Source organism: Gossypium hirsutum, chromosome A06, assembly GCF_007990345.1.
Source record: "Gossypium hirsutum isolate 1008001.06 chromosome A06, Gossypium_hirsutum_v2.1, whole genome shotgun sequence".
In the NCBI taxonomy this organism is placed as follows: domain Eukaryota; kingdom Viridiplantae; phylum Streptophyta; class Magnoliopsida; order Malvales; family Malvaceae; genus Gossypium; species Gossypium hirsutum.
The window spans coordinates 33,940,919-33,963,463 of record NC_053429.1 but is presented as its reverse complement, the minus strand read 5'-3'; the positions used below and the strand labels follow the sequence as shown (position 1 = coordinate 33,963,463).

General features: G+C 32.4%; 2 protein-coding genes and 1 non-coding gene across 3 annotated transcripts; 1 reads left to right on the top strand and 2 right to left on the bottom strand.

The window, feature by feature from the left end:
- Nucleotides 1-5,584: 5,584 nt before the first annotated feature.
- Nucleotides 5,585-11,659, bottom strand: LOC107962887 (ER membrane protein complex subunit 1). Its single transcript, XM_041115813.1, has 12 exons — nucleotides 11,401-11,659; nucleotides 11,167-11,294; nucleotides 11,016-11,078; nucleotides 10,676-10,797; nucleotides 10,168-10,283; nucleotides 9,263-10,070; nucleotides 8,160-8,891; nucleotides 7,499-7,720; nucleotides 7,322-7,417; nucleotides 7,035-7,229; nucleotides 6,755-6,868; nucleotides 5,585-6,046 (listed from the first exon to the last, which is right to left on the bottom strand). The coding sequence occupies exons 1-12, from the start codon at nucleotides 11,496-11,498 to the stop codon at nucleotides 5,786-5,788; spliced, it is 2,955 nt and encodes a 984-aa protein (XP_040971747.1). The 5' UTR covers nucleotides 11,499-11,659; the 3' UTR covers nucleotides 5,585-5,785.
- Nucleotides 11,660-14,003: 2,344 nt separating this feature from the next.
- On the top strand, nucleotides 14,004-14,085 carry TRNAS-CGA (transfer RNA serine (anticodon CGA)). Its single transcript has one exon. It is a non-coding gene; the product is annotated as a tRNA-Ser (tRNA).
- Nucleotides 14,086-17,605: 3,520 nt separating this feature from the next.
- On the bottom strand, nucleotides 17,606-20,552 carry LOC107962888 (probable lactoylglutathione lyase, chloroplastic). Its single transcript, XM_016899441.2, has 9 exons — nucleotides 20,327-20,552; nucleotides 19,797-19,962; nucleotides 19,598-19,722; nucleotides 19,443-19,507; nucleotides 19,043-19,255; nucleotides 18,899-18,946; nucleotides 18,695-18,802; nucleotides 18,469-18,609; nucleotides 17,606-18,366 (listed from the first exon to the last, which is right to left on the bottom strand). Exons 1-9 carry the CDS (start codon nucleotides 20,481-20,483, stop codon nucleotides 18,325-18,327), a joined length of 1,065 nt encoding a protein of 354 aa, XP_016754930.1. The 5' UTR covers nucleotides 20,484-20,552; the 3' UTR covers nucleotides 17,606-18,324.
- Nucleotides 20,553-22,545: the final 1,993 nt, after the last annotated feature.

The window sequence follows — 22,545 nt, the reverse complement described above, 5'->3', positions numbered from 1 at the left end:
TTACACTAACCGCAGCTAAACGCACCGTCCATCCAAACTCACCCTAAATATAAAGGATAAATTAACATTTGTTCTTTTTATAATCAAACATAATGAACAAGAAAATAAAAGAGAAGAGAGCAAAATATAACTTACTTTTATTAATCAATTAAAATATTTACAATATTTTTTTAATGTCCATTTTATAAACATAAGAAATACAAACGAAATTAAACTATACTTCTAATAAATATTAAAATTATAAAGTAAACCAAACTTATCTTAATTTTAATAGAGATTTATTTAATAATAAAATATTTATAACAAAAGTAAAAGGACGTTTAATTATTAAATAACTCAATTATCTTATACATAATTAAGCATTTTGACTTTGATTACATCATGATGGTGTTGTTTAGGGTTCAAACCAATGTTCTATTATCCAAATCCAAAATTTAAAGAAACAAAATTAAAATTTTTATATTAAACAAGTATCTTATTTTAAAAAATTTATATTAATGTTTATTAGGTTTAGATTTCTATCAACCTAAATAAAGCTATTAGTACTTGCAATTTTTAACCTAAATAAATGTATAATTATTAAATATTAAGTTGAACTAATTAATATACTAGATTATCATCATATGCATAATTTTATTTTTATCAATAAATAGTTAAGTGCAATGGAAAAATACATTATATTTTTAAAGAGAGGATATAGATTCAAATATTAAAGATGATATTATTGGGAAGGATAACCATGAATTTCGAACATGAAGAACACCAAAAGAATATATACTAAATTATGATAAATGCTGAAAAATTATGTTATAAAAAGTTAATATAATATAAAATATAGTTTTAGTTGAAATCATAATGTTGAAATAGTGAAAATTATAATGACTTTGATTCAAATCTCATGATTTTCCTTTTCACTATGACATAAATGTTCCTAAATTTATCAAAATGTAAAAAAAAAAATTACACTTTACATAATTTATCAAAACGTAAAAACAATATAAATACCCTCTATATAATATTTTTTCTTATCTAAAAAATATTTATCAAAATGTAAAGACATATAAGTACTCTTTAAATAACTTATCAAAATGGAGAAAATATAAATACGTCAGGAATAATTTTTTTTTCCTTTCTAAAAAATAAATACCCTAGAAATAATATTTTTTTCTTTTTTTAAAAAAGTAAGTTTTGAAGCAGTCTCACAATCAAATTGTGATTTGGTTGAGACTAACACCAACCTAATAATTAATTTTTTTAAAAAATATTTCATCTGTTTATAACTTTTATTAAATGCTGCTAAGTTCAACTAATTTATTTGTGGTAATAGCTTAGGGAAATAGTTAGGATACAATTGGCATACTAATGAGGGACTCTTGATTTGTACTTTAGTATTCCTATTACTTACACTTTGGTGCTCCTGTTCCTAGCACTACGGTGTGATCTTGATTTGGTCTTCGAACACCTACCCTTCAACTCTCTTATTGTAATTCCAGACAATTTATCCTTAATAACCCTTCTTTATTTTTCTAAGCATACTAAGGGCTGAAATTAACAAATTCTAATTTTGAGAATAACTTTGACATGATAAAAGAGGTTACTGGATCTATTTGATGCAAATATTCATGTGTTTGTGGAAATAAATTGCTCCCTGTTTTTCTAAATTATTATGTAGCTTCCATTTACACTACCTCTAAATGTTTTATTAAACCTTATATTTAGTCCGAACTACAATTCTAAAGGTAAGTATATAAAGTATTTCTATATTATTTTAGTAAACTTTATATTTGCGTATAGGTCTTTCGAACAAAAATTCGGTGCTTTTCGAAGAATGACAAGCATACACTATTGTCATCCTTGAAGAATATGAAACATTTGTATTGCAATTAACGTCTAGTGACGTGTACTAAAGAAGTAACTTTAAGTTGCATATATCTTTGTTTCATATCGCTGTCAGTTGTAATGGTACTAAACATTAATTATACTTCGTTTATTTTGGGTGCCCTTGAGCCAATTATTATAACTTTGAATTGAAGGCATGCATGATTAGATTTTCATGCTTTAATTTGGTTGCTGAATGGTTTTATATAAATTTAATAAGCTAACTTAACATCTTGAATGTTTTGAAAGATTTTAATTCTTTTCAATTATATTTCATGAATAAAGATGTTATATAATTATTTTCTGAATATGTTTTATAAAAATCTAGTTTAAAGGTGCTTCAAAAGTTGTTTTAGACTATAAAAATATGATTTTTTTTAAGTTATTAAAGCTTGATTTTTAATATAATGAAGTTTGAGGTTTAAAAATGGGAGTTTGGTGTACTGCACGTCAACTAGCAGAATGCCAAATTTAGGCCTCCTTTGGTTCATCTTTTATTGCCAGTGAGGTGCAGTTGGGGGAGATAACTGCTGCCAATCTCACTGCTATGCTGTTTGGTTCAGCATTTCAATTCAGTCAAAATGCATTCTAACCACGCTGATATGCTGAAAATTGGCTGGAGGTTTCAGCAGCAATTTGCTCCAGTGGGGCAGTAGGTATTTTTAGCAGACAAAAATGACATTTTCCTTCTCTTCTTCTCTGCTCTCCTCTGCTCTGCTACGTCCAGAACCCATGCCCAAGTCCAAGCCTCATCCCCCAAACTCCTTCATTGTTCCATCTGCTATCGCCGGTGCTGTTTCCGATAAGAAGAGGCACTGGAAGGAAAGAGAGTACCCTGGCCTGTTGATTATATAATTTAAATTGATTATATAATTAAAAATTATTATCATTTTATCTAATAAATAATTTAAATTGATTATATAATTCATTAAAATATTTATAATAAAATATTAAAAGATACATTTTAATATTTTATTAAATGAATTTATAAATTCACATATTTTAATAATTTTATATAAGTAAAATAATTTAAAAACTTCTATTATATATCAATTCTAATATGATGTCCTTAATAGTCATTTTTTATTTTCACCTCACCGCTGCAGCTGCGTTTGAATCCAAACACACATTCCACCGCTGTTCTAATCTCACCGCTACAGTATCCAATCTCACCGCTACAGTAACTAATCTCACCGCCACCGCTGTTTTTAACCTCACCGGAGGTAAACACACCGCCCATCCAAACTAAGCCTTAACAATATCAGGATTGGGGTTTGGTACCTGTGGCCCTTGGTTCCACACCCCCTATACTTTTTGGGGTCACTTCACTGATTAGAGCAAAAAGGGCTCTTCAATGCCCGAATTTGGTTCCAGACACTTTTAAATACCCAAGAATCAGTTTTAAAATCTTTTTATCAAGATTTTAAAACTTTAAAATTTTAGTTTATTCATTTTCTATGATTTTGTAAAAATATTTTATCATGTATTTTTTAAAATAAAGTATTGATTTTGATCTAAAAATGTCCCGTTAGCTCTTCTCGTTCGTACTGACCATCACGACGGATGAGAGGTGTTACACCATGACTTACACTATCCATCAAGTGATCCAATGCTTCACATAACATGGCAGCTTTGTTAGAATCGTAAAATAAGATATGATATAAAATTTAATAAACCAGGATCTATCATGTGATATCATTAAGAATAATACCATATGCGGAAATATACCTCAATCCATTGTTAGAGATTGCCCAAAAGGTTTTGATCTTCTAAGAAAATAATTTTTCTTTTAGTATAACTCACTGATGGGGATGAAAAAGAAATACAACATATATACTATTTCTCGGGACCATTACCCCTTTTTAAATAACGGATTATTAAATTAATTTTAGGTATTTATAATTTGGCCCCTCATCAAATTATAAATACAACTTATGGTGTCTACATATTATTTCTATGACACTTTAATACCTCTGACACTTATAACATAATTAGTTACTTAATTTTTTATCACACTTTGTAATAACATCATAAATTATATCATATGTGTCCATAATTGAGGATTGTAATCCAACAATCTTATGATGTCTTCAAAGTACCATGTTGTGATGACTATAAATTTGCCTTCTCCTCCAACAGTCATGGAAGTCGAGGATGGAATCTTGAAACCGATTTTTTTACAAAGTTAATCGATAGAGACCCAAGTTTCATTGCTGAAGCCATGTTGAACAACAATTGAAAGTGAGTTAAAGCCTAACAGCCTAGCTTGTTGTACCAGATTTTTTTTTCCATCATGTAAGCTCTAGCGAGCTTAGTATATGCATCTGCGGAAAGCAAGTAGCTTAACAGCCTTGCTTCCGGAAATTCTCTTTTTTTCTTTTGCAAGCTCAAACGAGCTTTGTTTACATTTGTTGAAATCAAAGTAGCCTAACAGCCTAGATTGCAATAAAAAAAATACAAAAGAAGAATAGAAAAATAAGTGAATGATAGAATGAAGAATGTATGATGAATGATAGAAGAAGTCAGTATTTTTTTACAGCATAAAAGAAGCAAAAGGAAGAAGAAGAAAGCATGGTGAATATTAGAAGGAATAAAATTCAAGAAAGTAGAAGGAAGAAGCAGAATATTAGCCTATATCAATCACGTGCTAGAATGCCAAGAGTTTGGTAAATTATGGTAAAGATAACTAATAGGTTGTCAGTAGCAGTTACTCGAGAGTTCAGCTTAGCTGCGAGCTATATAAATAGCAATTGATGTAAACAGAAAAGTTAAGTCTTCTATTGAATAAAATTCAGATCATTGCTTAGGTTTTAGTCTCTTTCTATTTCTTGATGTATGATGATGTAATCCAAGGACAACCAGTATTTCTATCAAGTCTATGGAAATGAAGAGATGAGACCATTTAAAAACCAAAACCTCATGCTAAAAATGGTAGAATTGGCAAAATTGTAAGAGGTGATAAGTCTTGGTTTTCTGTGTAATATGGATAAGAACCAGTACAATATGAGCCAACTGGAACTGGCTTTAAACCTTTTCCTCAATGTAGAGAGAGACCACTGAATAGAGTCCAATTTTCTGCCATCAATTGTCACTGAAGTGTAGAGAAGAAAATGTGCTCTGACTCGCAAAGGCAGAATAGAAACTGCCCATCACAAAAACAATGTTTCTTCAAACTCGTACTCTTCATAGTGTGCCAAAACTGGTTTGGCACGTCTGACTTTACAGTGTTTCTGATATAGAAGGTGCAGCGAAACGGATGCAGGAGGCTTGAACTTCGAATGCCTCCATGGAAATGTAAATATTTGCAAATTTTAATGTTTTCTACTTACTCTTGTATAATCTTGATTTAAATTAAGTTATTGAATTTAATAGTCATGTCATATTTTTAAAATACTCTCATTTTGTTTAAACACATTTACCCCTTTATTTTAAAGATAATGAAATTATTTAATCCCCTTTTTTGAAATTAAAATATACCACTGTCAATGCATGTGATAATAACAGGCAAAGCCGAAAGACAGGTAATGCCTCAGCTCTCTTGATTAACTAGTCCAATTCCCACTGTTAGCCCATCCTAAATTTTAATAATCCAAATTAATCCCTTTTAGCCCTTTTATTTAAAAGAAATTTCCATTTTTTGTCCCTCCTAAAAATGACTATTCCAACTTTTAGCTTTGCCCCCACCCCAAAATTTTAACCCAACAAAAATCAAAGAGAGAATTTTAATCATAAGAAACTAAATTGTTAAAACATAGCAATGAAAATAGACATTAAAGATTGAATGCTACAAAACTTGGAAGAATTACAAGTCATAAGGAGACCCCTTCTAATCTAATTCAAATAAATAATTAAGGGTGTGTGTCATCTAAGCAAATGTGTTAATACACAAACGTAATGAGAAGAAACTTTACCTCCATTTCTCTTGCAGTTCTTTCCTCTCGGACAACCTCCATGTTACAAAGATGGCTGCTACGAGTGCCACGATTGTAATGAGTAGCAAGGCATAACTAAAATCTTCCGTGAGTGAATCATATGTCCTTGAAGGTGCAAGCTGCGTGAAAAATAGGTCAACTCCATGTGCAAAGACGAGGGTTGTCGATTCCAGCTTGGCTGGCACTGTTATTATACCTCGAAGACCTTCCACTCTAAGCGCATGTGTAACATAGGACTGGAAGCAATTCATGAACAGCCATCACTTATTCTATACTTACAGAGATCGAGGAAGAGAGAGTTATAAAATAATATATGTTTATGTTTTAACGCCATCCATAAAATGGTCATGGGGCCCTCTTATAATACACAATTCATGGACATCCATCACTTATGCTACTTGATCATAACATGATCGTGATTGCATCCTTTTGTTTTTACCCAATCACTTATCCTCTGCTTCATTGAGTGAAGTGATCTATTTATTTTTAATGAGAGAAAAGATGACAATTTTCCATCCTAATATATAAAACCCAACCAAATCCTCCAAGAGAAAATGAGAAAGATGTAAGTTAAGTACACACATTCACAACACTATATTTTTTGAATTTTTCATTTTCTTTCCCCTCATTTTTCAACTCTACCAAGCAATGTATGGAAAGAAAATTAGTAAATTACTTTTTCTTTCCATTTTTTCATATTTCATACCAAGCACCCCAATAGAATTTCCTTTCCTCTACTTTTCTCCTCCTCTGATATTCCATCTTCCCAATTTTTTTGTTTTCAGTTTTGCTTGGTTGCATGCATACTAACCGTGCCTCTCAAGACAGCATTTCTCAATGTATTTGCGAGTGTGTATATACAAATATATATTAAATAAAAAATGGATGGTCGGGGAGGAAACTAATATATTAAATAAAAATGGATGGTCGGGGAGGAAACTAACCTGAGGAATAATGGGCAACGATTCTGTTAGTGGTATAATGCCTTCTTCCTTTTCTAATTGTGTAGGATTAACTGTTCGACGAGGATCCAGGAAACGCTTATCAAGTGACAAAACCTGTAAAACAGGATTACAATCATGATACGGGCAGAAGTATCATTCAACTCTAACATTCATAGTAAAGACAATCAAATTTAACTCCTTAAAAGAAAACACGAACAACTCGTAATGAAGCGGTACAGATAACTCCACGATTTAGTTCTTCTGGAAAATTTTAATTTACCTGATCACCAATTGTACCAAGGAGAAGCTGCTTGGAAGTTATACCCTTTGCTGTAGATGTCACAGCTATAGCTTTCAAAGAATGAGTAAAAAAGTAGGACTGTGATTTTGTTATGACCTCAGGTCGAGAAAATAAAGAAATTGGTGAAGTAAGGTTGTGCTTTCCAAGAACAAGCTTCCAAACGTCTTTGTTGTCCTGTGGATGGTATTTTAGTTGGAAAAAGATTAGTTTAATTGAAGTAAAGATACAAGCAACTCAGCATAAAGAATTCAAGTTCCACCACTTACAGCCCGAGACTGGTCATAAATTTCAATGACAGACATCTCATATCTGTGCGCTCTAAGATTGAAGTAGTGGTAGACAACCCAGTTCTCACTAAAAACCTATGAGAAACAAAAAGCCTTTTCAATTGCATCCCTTTAATAGCATTTTATGACACCAATATGAGAGAATAAGTATCTTACAGCATGAACAGGGCCCTGCGAACCATGATGAGTAACCCGGTGCAATATACGACCTGTTACAGTGTCAATAAGATATGCAACCAACCACGATTCTTCTGGTGTAACAGACCCAATTTCACCACTGCCTTTGGGTGCAACAGTTGCCACGAAAAGTAGATTCCTTGATATGTATTTGTACATGACATCCTGGTCTGCTACAACCTTCGCTTGAGTATGTACCACCTGGAAAACTCAAAAAATCATTTCAGTATGTTTTATGCATGCAGCATTCCCAGCAATGCACCAATAAACATTCAAAATGCAAAAGAACGGGTGCAATTGAGAATTAAGTCAATTAACCAAATTTACCTAATCTTCCAAAACATCCCTTAGCAATTGCATTAAAGCACAACAAACTCATACACAATTGGTTTTAAGAAGTCAATAGCAAAAGGAGAATGAAGCTGCAAGTCATGCAATGGTCAAGAGTCTTCAGTTGAGAAGTGCATAACCAAAAACTTAAGAAAGAAGTCATTTCATGCGATAATGCTATACAGTATGACTGAGTCCTGAAAACTTGTAAGATCACCATGCAGGTTGACAAAACAAAAAAAAAAACAAAAAAACAAAAAAAAAACCGGAAGTCATTGGGAAAAAAATGGGGGAGGGAGAAATGCTTTACCTCATTCAATTTTCTAGTGACAGTTGCAATGGTCTTTTCTGATTCCGAGGGGAATACAACTGACCATAAATCCCTTGTGTCAAAGCAGAATTCATCAGCCACTTCGCCAGTGCACTTGCACTTCAAAGCATGCCCCTTGATGATGCCATTTTGATCCTCCACTGAATACCAGTATATGTTTGAAAATTCACGTTTGAAGATGCTAAGAGCCCCAGAAGTTTTAGGGTATAGATGTGCATGTTTATCAGCATCGATCAGCAGATGCAGTCGCTGTTCTGTTGAATCTGTATATGGAAGTGGAATAACTTGTACAACAGCATGATCAAGACTTAAAGAACTAAGCTCCTTTCCCGTGTAAGTGTCAACAAAAGAAAGTACACCTGATGTATCTGAACTTGGACCACACCTGCTAACTACAAGCACAGATGGATTTTCATCCATAGCATGATGATGAGGAACTTGCCACTGGTACAAGTTTAATCCTATTGGAGATTGACATGCCTCTGATTTGTGTAGAGACCGTAGCAAATAAGACCAGACAATGCGTCCATCTCCAGTATGCAACGCAAAAAGTTTCCCTGCCCTTGTTAATACTATGAGCAGCTTCCGGAAGCCATTGTGGTCTCGGGTCATTTTGCTCTTTTCAGAACTTTTTAGTCTCATACTTTGTATGGCTGCCATATCCTCAGGGCTTGCAAGCATTAGTGTTCCCTTCAGCTTCAACATATGTCCCTTAAGAAAGGAGCACATTTAGAAACCATGTTGTCAAAATGCATCTTCAAGTCCATTTTCAAATAGTGGATAAAATTATAGAAGCTTTGATGGTTGGAAGTTCATATTTCTAAAACTAAACATCTTATCCAAATAGTGAAAAACCATTTAGCAAATGCTCAGATGAATACCAAGAAAAATGTATGCTCAGATATATATATCTCCATAGTCTTTCTAATTTTTGAACCACATTAAGACTTCATGCATATGATAATTCAACATGTATCCAAAACATAACCAATAATTAATCATCAGTTCCAATATAAACAATTATGTGTTTCAATGAGAACAAAAATAATATTGTCCAAATCTTAAAATGTTCATAGCCATACCTTAAGCCATTCAAAGAGGTTGTGCTCCACTTTTGCAACAGATACACCATCCCTTTCCACGGGAAGTTCTGAAGTTGTTACATCAATAATTGATGCCAGACCATCTTCCCTGCTCCAGACAATCTCACCTTGTTGTAATAACAACAATGAATGGTCTTCCATCACAATCAAAACCCGAAATCCATAAGACCTATCAGTTCGGATATAATTATTTATGAAAACCTTGTGGACAAGCCCTCTTTGCCGGTCCATCTTAACGCTTTCTTTAAGCAAATTACCATCCCAATCATGTGCAAGTTTCACTGTGAGATGAATCTCACTGCTTGCATGCTGAATCAATGCAAATGCTTGTTGATCCTCGGAGATTGAGAGAGCATCACTAACAGCTATTTCATGAGTCGTTTTTTCCACGACTTCTAAGTTGCCTTTACCTATCACTCTAATAAATATAGTAACTGCATCTGTTTTAATCGCAAATATTCCTGAGACTGATGAAGGTATTATTACTGCCGGTCCTAAAGAATCCTCGACAAGATTTGAAATGGGTGTCTGTTGAGAACTAATTTTTCCATCTTGAAAACTTATTGTGAGCAAAATTGACCCTGTGGAATCAAGAGCCACAACTGTCTCAGTGGAAACTAGTGAAACTTGTCCCGAAAACCCACTAGAAAAAAATGCACTTTCATGCTTCAACAACTCTCCATTCTTAGCATTGATTTGGTACATCTCAAACTGGGACAAAGCAGCAAACCCTACAACATGTATTAAATCACTGCCGGGAGGCAGAATTACCTGCTGAACCTCAAAGCTGCAAGTAGCATGGCAACGCAATACATCAATAATACCATTGTTTACAAATGGGAGGGGGAATCAGTTGAAATATAATACTTTCAAATTCAACTAACCTTTCTGCTTCAAAATCCTTCTTCCAAAGAACCTCACCATCTATACAAGATATAGCATGGAGACGGCCATTGCTAAAAACGACAAGTACATTATCCTTATCAAATTTCAAGTTTGTCTGCACAGTATAAACACAGTCAATCTTCATAGGTTTTTAGGATCATAGAATGAATAATATAATTTCAATCAACAAATTAAACAAAGGGTGGAAAAATGGCAGGACGTCAAGTTCTAATGGACAATAAAAGTTACAAACACAAGATATGTTCAGCAAAGCATCCTTCTGTACATAAACTAGCCTTGTTTTATTGGATATTGTAGAGATAATTAAGAATCTTTTAGATGAAAATTCAGCAAGAATAATCTTGATTGTATGAAGGAGCATCTAATATAGAATGGCTTGGTACAAAATTTCAGTGACCATGTTCGACTAAAAACAGACTGTCGAAGAATAGTAACAAAATAGATGTTAACTGGAAGAATCTGACTAAAGAAAATTCTAATACTAACCGGCACTAATAAGAATGATTTTGAGTGCTTTGGACCCTGAAGTGAAGATTCCCACACCATCTGCCCATCAGGAAGGTTCCATGATCTTAGAATACTTCCTCCCGATGAAAGGGTAATGACATCTGCAAGAATGAAATTTATTCAAAACTTAATCAGCTAAACAAGCACTGAAGTCAGACCTTTCCTCGGTGAATCCAGAAACAGAAACCAACACTTAAAAACAAGTTGAAAAATGAACGAAACAATAAATACAAATAAGATAACAACAAAAACAAATTCAAATATAAAAAGGCCACTTAAGATTCTTCTCTGAACAAAATATGGATATGCAAACACTTACATTTGCCAAGACCGATATCAATTCCATCGATAACATCATCAGCCCCAAGCAAATGTCTCCAAACTACATAAAACAAACAAACCATCATCCCAAAAAGAATTATAAGCTAAATAAACTTCAACCATCAGTAATCGAATTGGATTTGACTTACAAATCTCGCCGTGGCGGAGATCAAGTGAAGCAATAACATTCTCTTCGGTGGAAACTACGACTCGTTTTCGACCAGCTCTTTGAGAGGAGAACACTGCTTGCTTCACTTTGCCGATGTATTGTTGATGCCTAAGATTAAACAATTTAATTAAAAACAAAAATTAGATATACATATAAAGAATCGAAGTTAAATTTGAATCGAATTCAACGAAGTAAAGTTTGAATTAGAACTTACCAATCCATGAGGCCTACTTGATCTTCATAAAGAGAAAAGACCGGACTTAGAGAAGAGGAGAAGAATAAAATAAAGAGAAAAAAAGACCTAATCGCCATAGCTAATTGCTATGAGGATTGAAGAAAAAAAAAAGCGGTATCCGTCTCTCTAGAGAGTGAAAGAGAAACAGATCTGAGAAAGTCGAAAGGGGGAGGAGTTTGCAAGGTCTAACTATGGCTTCTCTACTTCCGTTTTAGTTACATATAGCCGGCTTTTTTTTTATAAGGTTTAATTCCTTTTCTTTTAACCCCTCTATTTTACAAAAATTGATAATTTAATCCTCTAATTAACTTTATTAAATTTGGACTTAATATATAATTGGTTAGCTATTGGACACTTTTTTTCATCCAATAAGAAATAATATTAATTTTTTAATGTGAAGAGTATTAAAATTTTAATGGTACCAAAATTACAACTCACATTGCGGTTCATATTTAATTCATAAAAATTTAAAAATATATTTAAAAAATTCAATAGAACTTTTAAAAAGAAGGTTTAATATAATATTTGGTACCTAAACTTGACACTTTTTTTTAATTTGATACTTAAACTTGACACTTTTTCTTAAGTTGGTATTTACACTTTTTGAGGCCCAATTTGGTACTGAACTTGACCTTTTTTCCTAATTTAGTTCCTAATCTTTTTTTTTGTTCGATTCGGCACTTGTCAAACATTTTTCAAATTACTCCAATATAATAACAATATTAATTTTTTATGAGTAGCAAAAATAATAAATGTATGACCAACATGTGACAAATTATATGATATTTTTTATATTTTATATGTTTAAATATTTTTAGTTTTATATAATTAATTATTTTATTAATTGAAAATAATGAATTTGTTTTAATTTGAGGTTTTAAAAAATCTCTTTTTTATTTAATATTAATTCAATAAACATACTTCAATACCTATTTTTTTAACATGAGTTTCCTCGACAATATTTTTGTAGCATAGCAAACAAATATATATATAGTTAGTGTTTTGCATAATTTATATAATATTTAATAAAATTAAGTACCAAATTGAACCTAAAAAAAGCTTAGGTAACAAACTAGGAGAAAGTGTCAAGTTCAAGCATCAAATTGGACTAAAAAAAAGTTTAGGTACCAAATTAGAAAAAAATGTCAAGTTCAGATACCAAATGTTATATTAAGCCTAAAAGAATTATTCAATGAAATACGATTAGAATGCTAAAAGGGTTGCAACTAGACCTATTCATGGGTTGGGTTACTCACCCAGGCTTGAAATTTGAGAGGATTTGAGTAAAAATATTAGGTCCAAAAAATGAGCTTGGGCAAAAAAATAGGTCTGTTTAAAATATGGGCTAGGTTCAGACTTGAACATTTAAGGCCCAAACCCAATCCGAATCGTTTTTAAGTTTATAATACTTTATATTGTGTAGCTTAAAACACATTAAAAAAATATATACTAAATATATAATACTACTCTAATTTAAACATTAAAATAATGTTAAGATGACTATATAAAAAATTTCAATAAATAAAAAATATATAAAATTATTAAATATTAAAATAATATAATATAAATATATATTTCAAAATTTTTTAAAAATAATATGGGTGAGCCTAAAATGGCTTGAATTAATCTTTTGTAAATATGGGCAAGTTTGGCAAAATTTTAAACTCATATTCTGGGCCAGCCTAACTTGAACAAGTATAAAAAATGTTAATATTATATTTAGACTTAACTCGACCATGAGTACCTCTAGCTACAACATTTATGCCATTAAATTTTTAATAGTTCAATCAACTATTTCCTTTCAAAAATAAAAAACAAATTGACTAAAATTTTAAGGTTAAAAAATACGAAAGTAATAAAAAATTTAAGACTAAAATGACAAAATAAATACATATTAAAGATTAAAATTATCATTATATTTTTAATAATACAGTAATGAAGACTAATGATGGATTTTTTAGTTGGACCTCACCGGCTATAATATTTGTAAGCAAAAAAGGGTTATGGTGGGTGTTAAAGAGTTTGTATTTCGATACAGTTTTTAATATTTAAGTCAAGAGGTAAAATGCAAGAATAGAATAAAGCTGTGGTGAAAGGGTGGATTGTGTGTTATATGAAATAGCTAAGGCTATGAATAATGATGCTTTTGGAAGGTTGCACATTTGTCTAATTTGTTTATTAACAGTTTTAGATATTCAATTTTTATGCCAATAATGTGTTAGTTATATTAAATGACCTATTCTTATATAACAGACTAGTCTCGCTAATTGCTTAGGCCTGTAATTTATCACTCTGATTTGGTATCATTATATTTTTAATAAAATGATTCCAATTATTCGCGTGCTTAATTTTGCAAAGTAAGCCAAATAGATAAAAATAAAAAAATAAAAAAAATACTGCTATTTATGAAATCTGGCTGTCAAGTAGGTCTAGGTCGGTATGTTTGAGTGGCTAAGGAGAGAGGCACGAAACGTACGGGGGTATATGCTTGCGCAGGTTCTCGAACCCTTGTGTTGATATTTTTTTAATTTTTTATATTTTTAAACAATCAAGTAAATAGAAAACGAAAACCGCAGTAAGAAGTCGATATGTCCGAGTGGTTAAGGAGACAGACTCGAAATCTGTTGGGCATTGCCTGCGCAGGTTCGAATCCTGCTGTCGACGCTTTTTCTTTTATTTTTCTGAACAAATTCCTCAGATGAGGAACCGATGTCTGAGCTTTAGTGAAAGTGGAGAAGTCGTTGACAAATTCAAAGAAAGTACAGAGTTTTAGAGCCCTACCTTGGCTTCTCCAATGGTTTTCAGTGAGCTCATGTAGTGTGTGTAGCGACGTAAAAATTTTGGTTTAGGGTCGTTAATTGTGGCGATCTAGTGAAAAAGTTTGAAAACTGAAGTTTGATTTTAAAATAAAGAGGGAGTCGCCACCGATCCATTTCCTAGGTGTGATCGGACACCTATTAGATTCATTTTTAAAACAAAAGGAAGGCTGAATTTAGGTCTACGTTAAAAGTCAGAGGAAAATTAGGGTTCGGGAGTCGGTTACGCGCGAGGAAGGTATTAGCACCCTCGCGACGCCCAAAAATTGGTATCTCATAAACACATGTTGTCTTAATTTTCAAAAATACGAATTCAATGTAAAGTTTAGTTGTGATCCGAAAAAACGAGAAATTTTAGTTTATTCCGGTTTTTGAGAAGGGTATATCGCTTTAACACGAGTCAATTGACGTTCACCCAACGTAGCGATGAACTCGATGACTTAATGTTAAATCGATATGTTGCCTTGATTATTGAAATTAATTAGCAAAACAAGAATACGATTTTCGAAATAATGCAAAGTAAAATGATATGAAATAAAAATCAATAAATGAAAGAGCTAGGGATATATTGAAACAAATAATCGAGGTGACAATAATATTAGAAAAGATGAAGGTATAATGTAATAATAGAATTGGACACGAAATTAAAATAATGAATGTACACACATAATAATAATATTAAGAATGCGTGTGTAAGATGAAATATATATTTAGCGATATTAAAAATCCATACAACATACATAGAACATATATAGTATATGCATACCTTAGAAATGATGAGAATAATAATAAAACTATTTTGTACACTACACAAATACATACACACATATATATATAGATATATAAACAATAGTATTAGGAATATACAATATAATATTAGAAACATGTATATAATAGTGTAAAAGAAAAATATGACAAATAAGATTAAAATATATATAATAATATATAAAATATAGTGTTAAAATCTTATATACATAACGTATGTGCAAAACACATAAGATTAAAACATTTATATAATACATACATATACAACGAAAATACATATATAAAATAACATGAGAAATATACGTAGGAATTTAGTATACAAAACTAACAATTAAATAAAATCATATACATACACGAAATAATGCGTATAAAAAATATAACCAACAATATAAGAATATGTACATGAAATGGTATAAGTATATATTATTAACATTAAAATACCTACGTAATATATAAAATATACGTAATATGTATTAGAGACGATCATAATAATATAATATATAATAAAAAACTGTTCACATATTACATAAGTATGTACATAAACATATATATAATAATGGTACTAGAAATATATCTATAATAGCATAAAAGATAATATTAAAATATATATATGGGGCAATATGCAAACTATATACATAACATAATTATAAAAATGCATGGCCTTAAACACACATATAACGTATGCATATATAATAACATAAACACAAACATTATAAAAATAAAATAAGATAACGATAATATTAAAATGAAGTAATCAAAAAACTATATAAAGGCTATATGTACATAAAAATATATATGTATATATAAGTAAAGATAAACCATAGTAATAAAAATAATATAATAATATAAAAAGTGGATAAAATATAATGATATAAAAATAAAATAAGAATAAAGTAATAGGTAATAATAAATACGATAACATTAAAAATGAGAAAAGGTAAGAAAAAGGACTAAAATTAAAATAAAATCGAAGTTATGGGGCCAATTTAAAATAAAAACAAAGAAAATGGACTTAATTGTAACACGCGTGCAACTTGGAGGGTCAAAAGCGCAATAAACCCAGGTATTAAAACGCTGCGCTGCGTGGGGACCAGAATGAATTCGGGGCAAAACCATGGGGCCAAATTAAAAATAAAAAAACCTTGATTGTAAACTCCCAGAAAAGCGGAAGGGCTAGAAGTGCAATTAGCCCTTCCAAAGAAAAACACGCGGATCCTCCCTGGTGCGGGTCGGGTCGACCCGACCCGCTTCCAAAACGACGTCGTTTTATTTATTTGGGGGGGACCAAAACGCACCGTTTTGGTCCCCTATATAAGTTAAAAATTTTGTTTTTTTTTCTCATTTGTGCAGCTGAAAGGGAAAAAAAAGGAGAGGAGAGAAGGAAGAGAGGAGAAGGGGGGAAAGGGGAGAGCTCCGGCCAGGGGGGGTCACCGGAAGGCTGCCGGAAGCTCGGTGGCCGGAAAGGTAAAAATTTGATTTTTTTATATTTTTTATATTTTTATACTTTTATATGTATATATGCAGTAAAATGGATTTTATAGCGAAAATGAAATAATAATGGAGAAAGAAATAACCTTTAGTTTTTTCTTAGCTTCCGATTCTTTGATTTTGGTATTCGATTTACTTGTATGCTTTGAACGTTGCTATTGAATTCAAACGATTAATGGACTGCTATTTTGATTCTGGACTTTTTGATGATCTTTTTTGTTTTTTGATTTTTAAAACTGCCAACAAAAGAGAAAGAAAGGCCAGCCCCCCCCCTTTATTACATTCATTCTCTTTCGGCTTTATAGCCGATTACATGTTACTTCCACTACTTTCTGCTTGTTTTGCTTTTGCTTTGCATGTTTCTCTGTTCCTTTCCTGTCTTCCTTTGTTTATTCGCAGGTGTGGAGGTGCAAGTGATGGGAGTGTCAGACAGTATGGGCAGCGCATGGTCTCGGGCAGAGGAGGAAGTGGTTTGGCAGCTCGCGTGGGGGCTGAGTGGGAGACTCGATCAGTGGCAGTTGCTCAGTCAGAGGCCAAGTGGGACTAGGGTTTCCCGATTCTGGTCTTGGGCTAGGGATTTGGTATTGGTTTGGGCTTGTTTAGGATGAGATGGGTATGGATTTTGAGTAGGTTTAGTTATTGGGTTTTGGGGTGGGTTAGTTGGGTTTTGGGGTTTAATGGGTTAGTGATTTAATGGGGTTTGAAATTGGGTTGGCTGATGTATTAGTTAGGCTTAATGGGTATTGGGCTGTTTAGGTTAGGGTAGGTTAGTTGGGTTTTGGGGTGGCCCAAAATTGGCCTGTACAGTGTGAAAAGCAGGAAAATATAGATGAGGACGTCCCTGCAAGGTGGTTACCACCAGTGTGTTTTGTCCCCCTCCTGAAACTCCTATGGAGTCCATGGAGTTTCTTTGCACGATCATGGAGTCTTTCCAGTATGGAACTCTCGCGAATGCTTGATGCAAGTTCTCTTGTTTAATCCAAGCTGAAGACAGATTAGAATGCAGTTTTCATGTTTGCTTGTTTTTACAGCCACTTCAGCAGTTGCATAGTGGAGGCGGCCTTTCAATTTCACCAACGGAGAGTTAAGATCCGAAGGTCCCTTAAGCATTGAACTTCGTTGCAACCGGGAGAGAACTACTCAAGCATACATTTCAGTATTTGTTAACAAAATATTACATCTCATCACCATATTTATGTTGATGACAGGAGCTCTACATTGGAAGCAAGTTTGTTTCTACATAAACACCAGCAGGTATAACTATAGGCAACTTCTAATTTGGTTATCTAGAAATTTGTCCATTACTACATTTTGTAATGTAAAACAGGTGGTGATTAAATTGAAAAGCGTACATATAAGCTGGTACATACACTTAAAAGAAGTGTAAGCTAAGCCTTGTACTCTGCAGTTCCAGGTCTGATCTCAGGAGTTCATAGTGACATCCCAGCATGGCTTAAAAGGAAGAGAGGAGACAATGCTGAGCAATCAGCTTACTTTGGGATTAAAACAGGCGAAAGAATCATTGGATTCGAGTGCAAGACTAAAGGTGACAAACAGATGAGGAACGGGATCTAGAATATGTTGAATTTTCGTAACAATATGGCATATTTCTAGGAGAAACTAATTGGATTCATTGAAACTTGGATTTTCATTTCTTTGAAGCAATCATGCTCAAATGCATATACCTGATTCCCCGTGTACCCAGCTTAATTGGCAATGAATAGCAACTTCAACAATCCTAAACAAAAAAAAAAAAGACTATAAGATGGGATGTAAAGAGCAAAATTGCTATGAATCTCTCCCTGGATTCAATCGCAGCTATGATTATATTTGATCACTCAAGCTCCTTAAGGAAATCAATGTTATCAACAAAGACCTGCAGGACATGAAGAGAAAAGGCATTCAAGTCATTTGGATATATATATATATAACCTTCAAACACTTGCATCCCAATCTAAACTAGCATTATTAGCCTTACCGATTTCCAGCCATCAGGGTCCAGGCAAGCAGTAATCTTAGTGTTGATGCCTGGCAAGGGTCCAGGTTCAAGGATAATCGTTCCTCCACATAGCTTAATTGCTTCTGCGGTCTTATAAACATCATCTGTGCCTATTGCTATCTGGTAAGATACAAGACAAATAGAATAAGCCTGCTGAGGAGTCAGAAGAAATTTCAGCAACTAAAAACCGATAGATAGAGTGTACCTGTGCATAACCATTGCCTTTATCATATTCTGTGACACCATAGTTGTACGTCAGTTCCAGCACTGCATTTTTGTCTTCAGGACCATAGCCCATCATGGCTGTTGTATACTGATAAGTAGGCATAATTATTCGTAGGAAATACCAAATGACTCGATATGATCAAATATTTAAGATTTTGATGATGGTTAAAGGGTGTGTCTTTACCTTATACTCGGGATTATCTTTTGCACGAAGAAGCTCCATGCCAAAAGCCTATACATCCAGGAACAAAAGATTGGCATATAAGCATTCTACAGAGCTAAACTTCAATAGACCAAAGATTGTTTAACTCTGTAAAAAGTCACTCACCTTCTTGTAGAAATTAATAGATCGATCAAGATCACCAACTCGAAGCATTACTTGACAAAGTGGCTCAGGTGTCGGCTTCCTCTCTAAAAGCTCAAATGTATAACCATCCGGATCTTCGATAAAAGCAATTATTCTAGTCCCTCCTTTAACAGGTCCAGGGTCCCTTGTAACCTTTCCCCCCTTTGCCTTTACTAGATCCACTGTTTTCGAAACCTACAAATGATTAGAACACAAAGTTCTCAAGTTCATAATTTTGAAATGAAATTAAATGGACGACTCGAGACCGACAAAAATACCGAAATTTAGCATGCCTTTTCCCATACGAGCCCTTTGTTGAGTTACAACAGCTTCAAGTTCAATCAAATAACAGAGAACATCTGTAGTTGAACAAAGAACTTACATCGTTTACTGCAACACCAAAATGACCAAATCCATTTCCAATATTATATTTGTCAACTCCATAATCTGTAGAATTATAATACAAAAACAAATGTATATTAGCAGCTATAAGTAATCACAGATGCATAAGCATTTAGACATGGTGAAATCACACACTATAAGTAAGTTCAACAGCAAAATGAGAATCTTCAGGTCCATATCCAAGAAAAGCATTCGAATATTGCTCCTCGGGTATGTCACGCTTCCTTGAGAGCTTCATTCCTAAGCATTCGGTGTAAAACCTGCAAATGATCTTGAATCACCAAAAGAGTATGCATGTACGTCATTCAACATTCCAATCTATGATAAAGCATACTTGATCGTCTTCTCCAAATCGCCAACACGGTAAACAACATGAAGCATTCTTCTACTGTCGTTTTTAACCCAGTTTAATGCATCTTGTTCCTTAATAGCAGTAGCGGTGTTCTCAGATTTACCACTCACGATCGAACCCAAGAATTCCGACTGAGGGATCGCCGAAACTAGCACCAAAACACCATTATTAGCATTAGTGAAATAATCCATTTGTGATGCCATTAGCTTTACAAGGGGTTTAAAGTAAGGGAATTAATCCCTACTCTAAAGAAAAAAAATGAACCCAATTGGGTTTTGTCATCTATAACAAAAGAAAAAGAGCTTGCATCTACAAGAAGACATTAGGGTTGGAAATATCGTTAAAATAAAAAATGTTCATCAAGAAAACATGTTGAAAGCAACTTAAATGTTCACATTGTAACAATGTCAATAACTTCACTACTTCAGCTTTAGTTTTTTTCCCCAGAAAAATGCTATCATAAAAACATAAAGAAAAGTATGAAAGAGAGAATAAAGGGATTTTAGTTGTACCAGAGCCAAGTTGAAAGAGAGCGAGTCTTCGAGAAGGAAGGTGATTGTAAGAGTTACGAATGTAAGGATGTTTAAGAGGGTTTGATGGGAAAGGAGGCGTTTTCATTGAGAAAACCATGGTGGAACTGGAAACTGATGCAATAGGCAATGTGGCCATCACTTTTGTATTTCTTTGCTTTTTCTTATCCAGTTTTAGTTTTATGGTCCGACCACCCCCGAGTCCCGGGAGCACACACATGATTTGTTTTGTTATGATTAATATAATTTTAAGTCCCTGCACTTGGAAATTAGATTCACTTTGGTATCTATCTATTATTTGTTCATTTTGGTCCTTAAACTTAACAATTAAATCCATTTTAGTTCCTCAACTTTGGATTCTATCAAGAGTTTATAATGTGCCACTCACATTTTTTTAAAAATAATTTTAATTTGTAGGTGATGATGTGAATTAAATTTTTATATTTGACAAGTTTAGGGATCAAAATAGATTTAGTAGCCAAGTTCAATTTAGGGGTGAGCGTTAATCGAATGAAAAAATTTTGAGTTAATCGAGTTGACGAATCATATTTTATCATCCTAATTTGATTTGAAATTTTCTTAAATCAAGTCTAGTGAGATGGAATTCGAATTGAATTGAATTAAATATATTTATTCGAGTTAAATTTTTAAAAATAATTTTGGGTTTTTATAACTACTGTCACCCATCGTAATAATATTTGTCCATCTTAATCAAATTTTTTATTAACTTACATCACCTCATAATTTATTTATTAATATTTTATATACGAGTTAGTTTTTTTGCTTACTTAGTTGTTTCAATTGTCTTCAGATTTTTGTCACTATGTATTTTGGAATTAAAAAGTATATTAAATGTAAAAATGTGATTTTTTTAATAAAAGTTATTTTAAAGATAAAATGTGAAATTATACCAATATAACATTTTAACACAAATATTTTCTGACATAATTAATAATTCAATATTAATATAAATATTCAATATGACTAAACAATTCAATAATATAAATAATATAAAATGTGAAATTTAATTTAATAATATAAATAGTAGATATAAATAAAATTATTACTATTTATATTTAGTGTTTTTTTGGATAATTTTAATTTTTTATTTGAGAGTAAAGAGTGAGAAGTAAAAGTTTAGAGGTAAAATAAAAAGTTTTGGAGAATAAAAGTTTGAGGGAAAGTAAATAGGGGAGAGTAAAATTTTGGAGGGAAAATATTAAAAACAATGGGGGGATGGGTTTGGGGTAGATGGGAGGTGAGATGAGAAGGGAGTAAAAGTTATAGGGGGAAAGTGAGAGGAAGTAAAAATATTGAGGGAAAAGAAAAAGTTTTAAGGGTTTTTGGAAGTCAAATTTTAAGAAAAAGTAAACGGGAGAATAAAATTTTGATGGAAAATAGATTTTGGGTAGATTGGAGGTTGGGATGGGAGGGGAGTAAAAGTTTTGGGGAGAAAGTGGGAATGAGTAAAATTTTTGAGGGAAAAATAAAAAGATTTGGGAGTTTGGGGTAAAAATATAAAATATTATAGTTTGATATTCGAATTATTTGAGTTATTTGAATTCGAAAACTCAACTCCATCTGAACTCAAAATTCGAAAAAAATTCGAGTTGACTCGAATAGTTTAACTTGAAATTTAAATTTTATTTTATTTTTTCGAGTCGAAACGAGTTTTGCTCACCCCTAGTTCAATTACCGAAATAGATAAAAAAATATATAGATGTAAAAGTTATATTAACCCCTCTAGTTTTCTAATTTGCTGTCTAAGTAGAAATTCTTATTTGTCTCTACGTGAGGGTTTTTAAACAATGGGCTTTGGGATGGTCACTAAAGGGCTGTTGTTCATTTAAGCTTGTACATTCTTCGGATATTTGAGCGATGAGTTCATGGGCTTGAACAGAAAAGTTATGGTCAAATTGTTCCATTTAAAAAAGAATACCGGCTTGAACCTTAAAAATCTGATATTATTATTTTTAAAAAGAAATGAATGATAAAATATATTATTTTATATTTGTTATAAAATAAAAGACAGAACAAAGAGAATGGAGAGTAAAGAGAGAGTATTTTTTTATTAATGGTAATATTTAGAGTGCTTCTCTAAAGAACGGAAAAAAATTCCTAATGAAGAAAAAAGAGTACACATATCTATAATACGCATAATATGCTGCCTCATTTAAAACCTTACCAGGAAAACCCAATGG

Excerpts from the sequence above, each read along its gene's own strand:
- LOC107962887 (XM_041115813.1), bottom strand. The coding sequence starts at position 11,498 with ATGGCGATTAGGTCTTTTTTTCTCTTTATTTTATTCTTCTCCTCTTCT. Across the intron at positions 11,079-11,166 it reads TCTCCGCCACGGCGAGATTT|TTTGGAGACATTTGCTTGGG; the intron begins GTAAGTCAAATC and ends TGTTTTATGTAG. Across the intron at positions 6,047-6,754 it reads CGTTGCCCATTATTCCTCAG|TCCTATGTTACACATGCGCT; the intron begins GTTAGTTTCCTC and ends AATTGCTTCCAG.
- LOC107962888 (XM_016899441.2), bottom strand. The coding sequence starts at position 20,483 with ATGGCCACATTGCCTATTGCATCAGTTTCCAGTTCCACCATGGTTTTC. Across the intron at positions 19,963-20,326 it reads TCTCTTTCAACTTGGCTCTG|TTTCGGCGATCCCTCAGTCG; the intron begins GTACAACTAAAA and ends TTTTGGTGCTAG. Across the intron at positions 18,610-18,694 it reads AAGGCAATGGTTATGCACAG|ATAGCAATAGGCACAGATGA; the intron begins GTACACTCTATC and ends GTATCTTACCAG.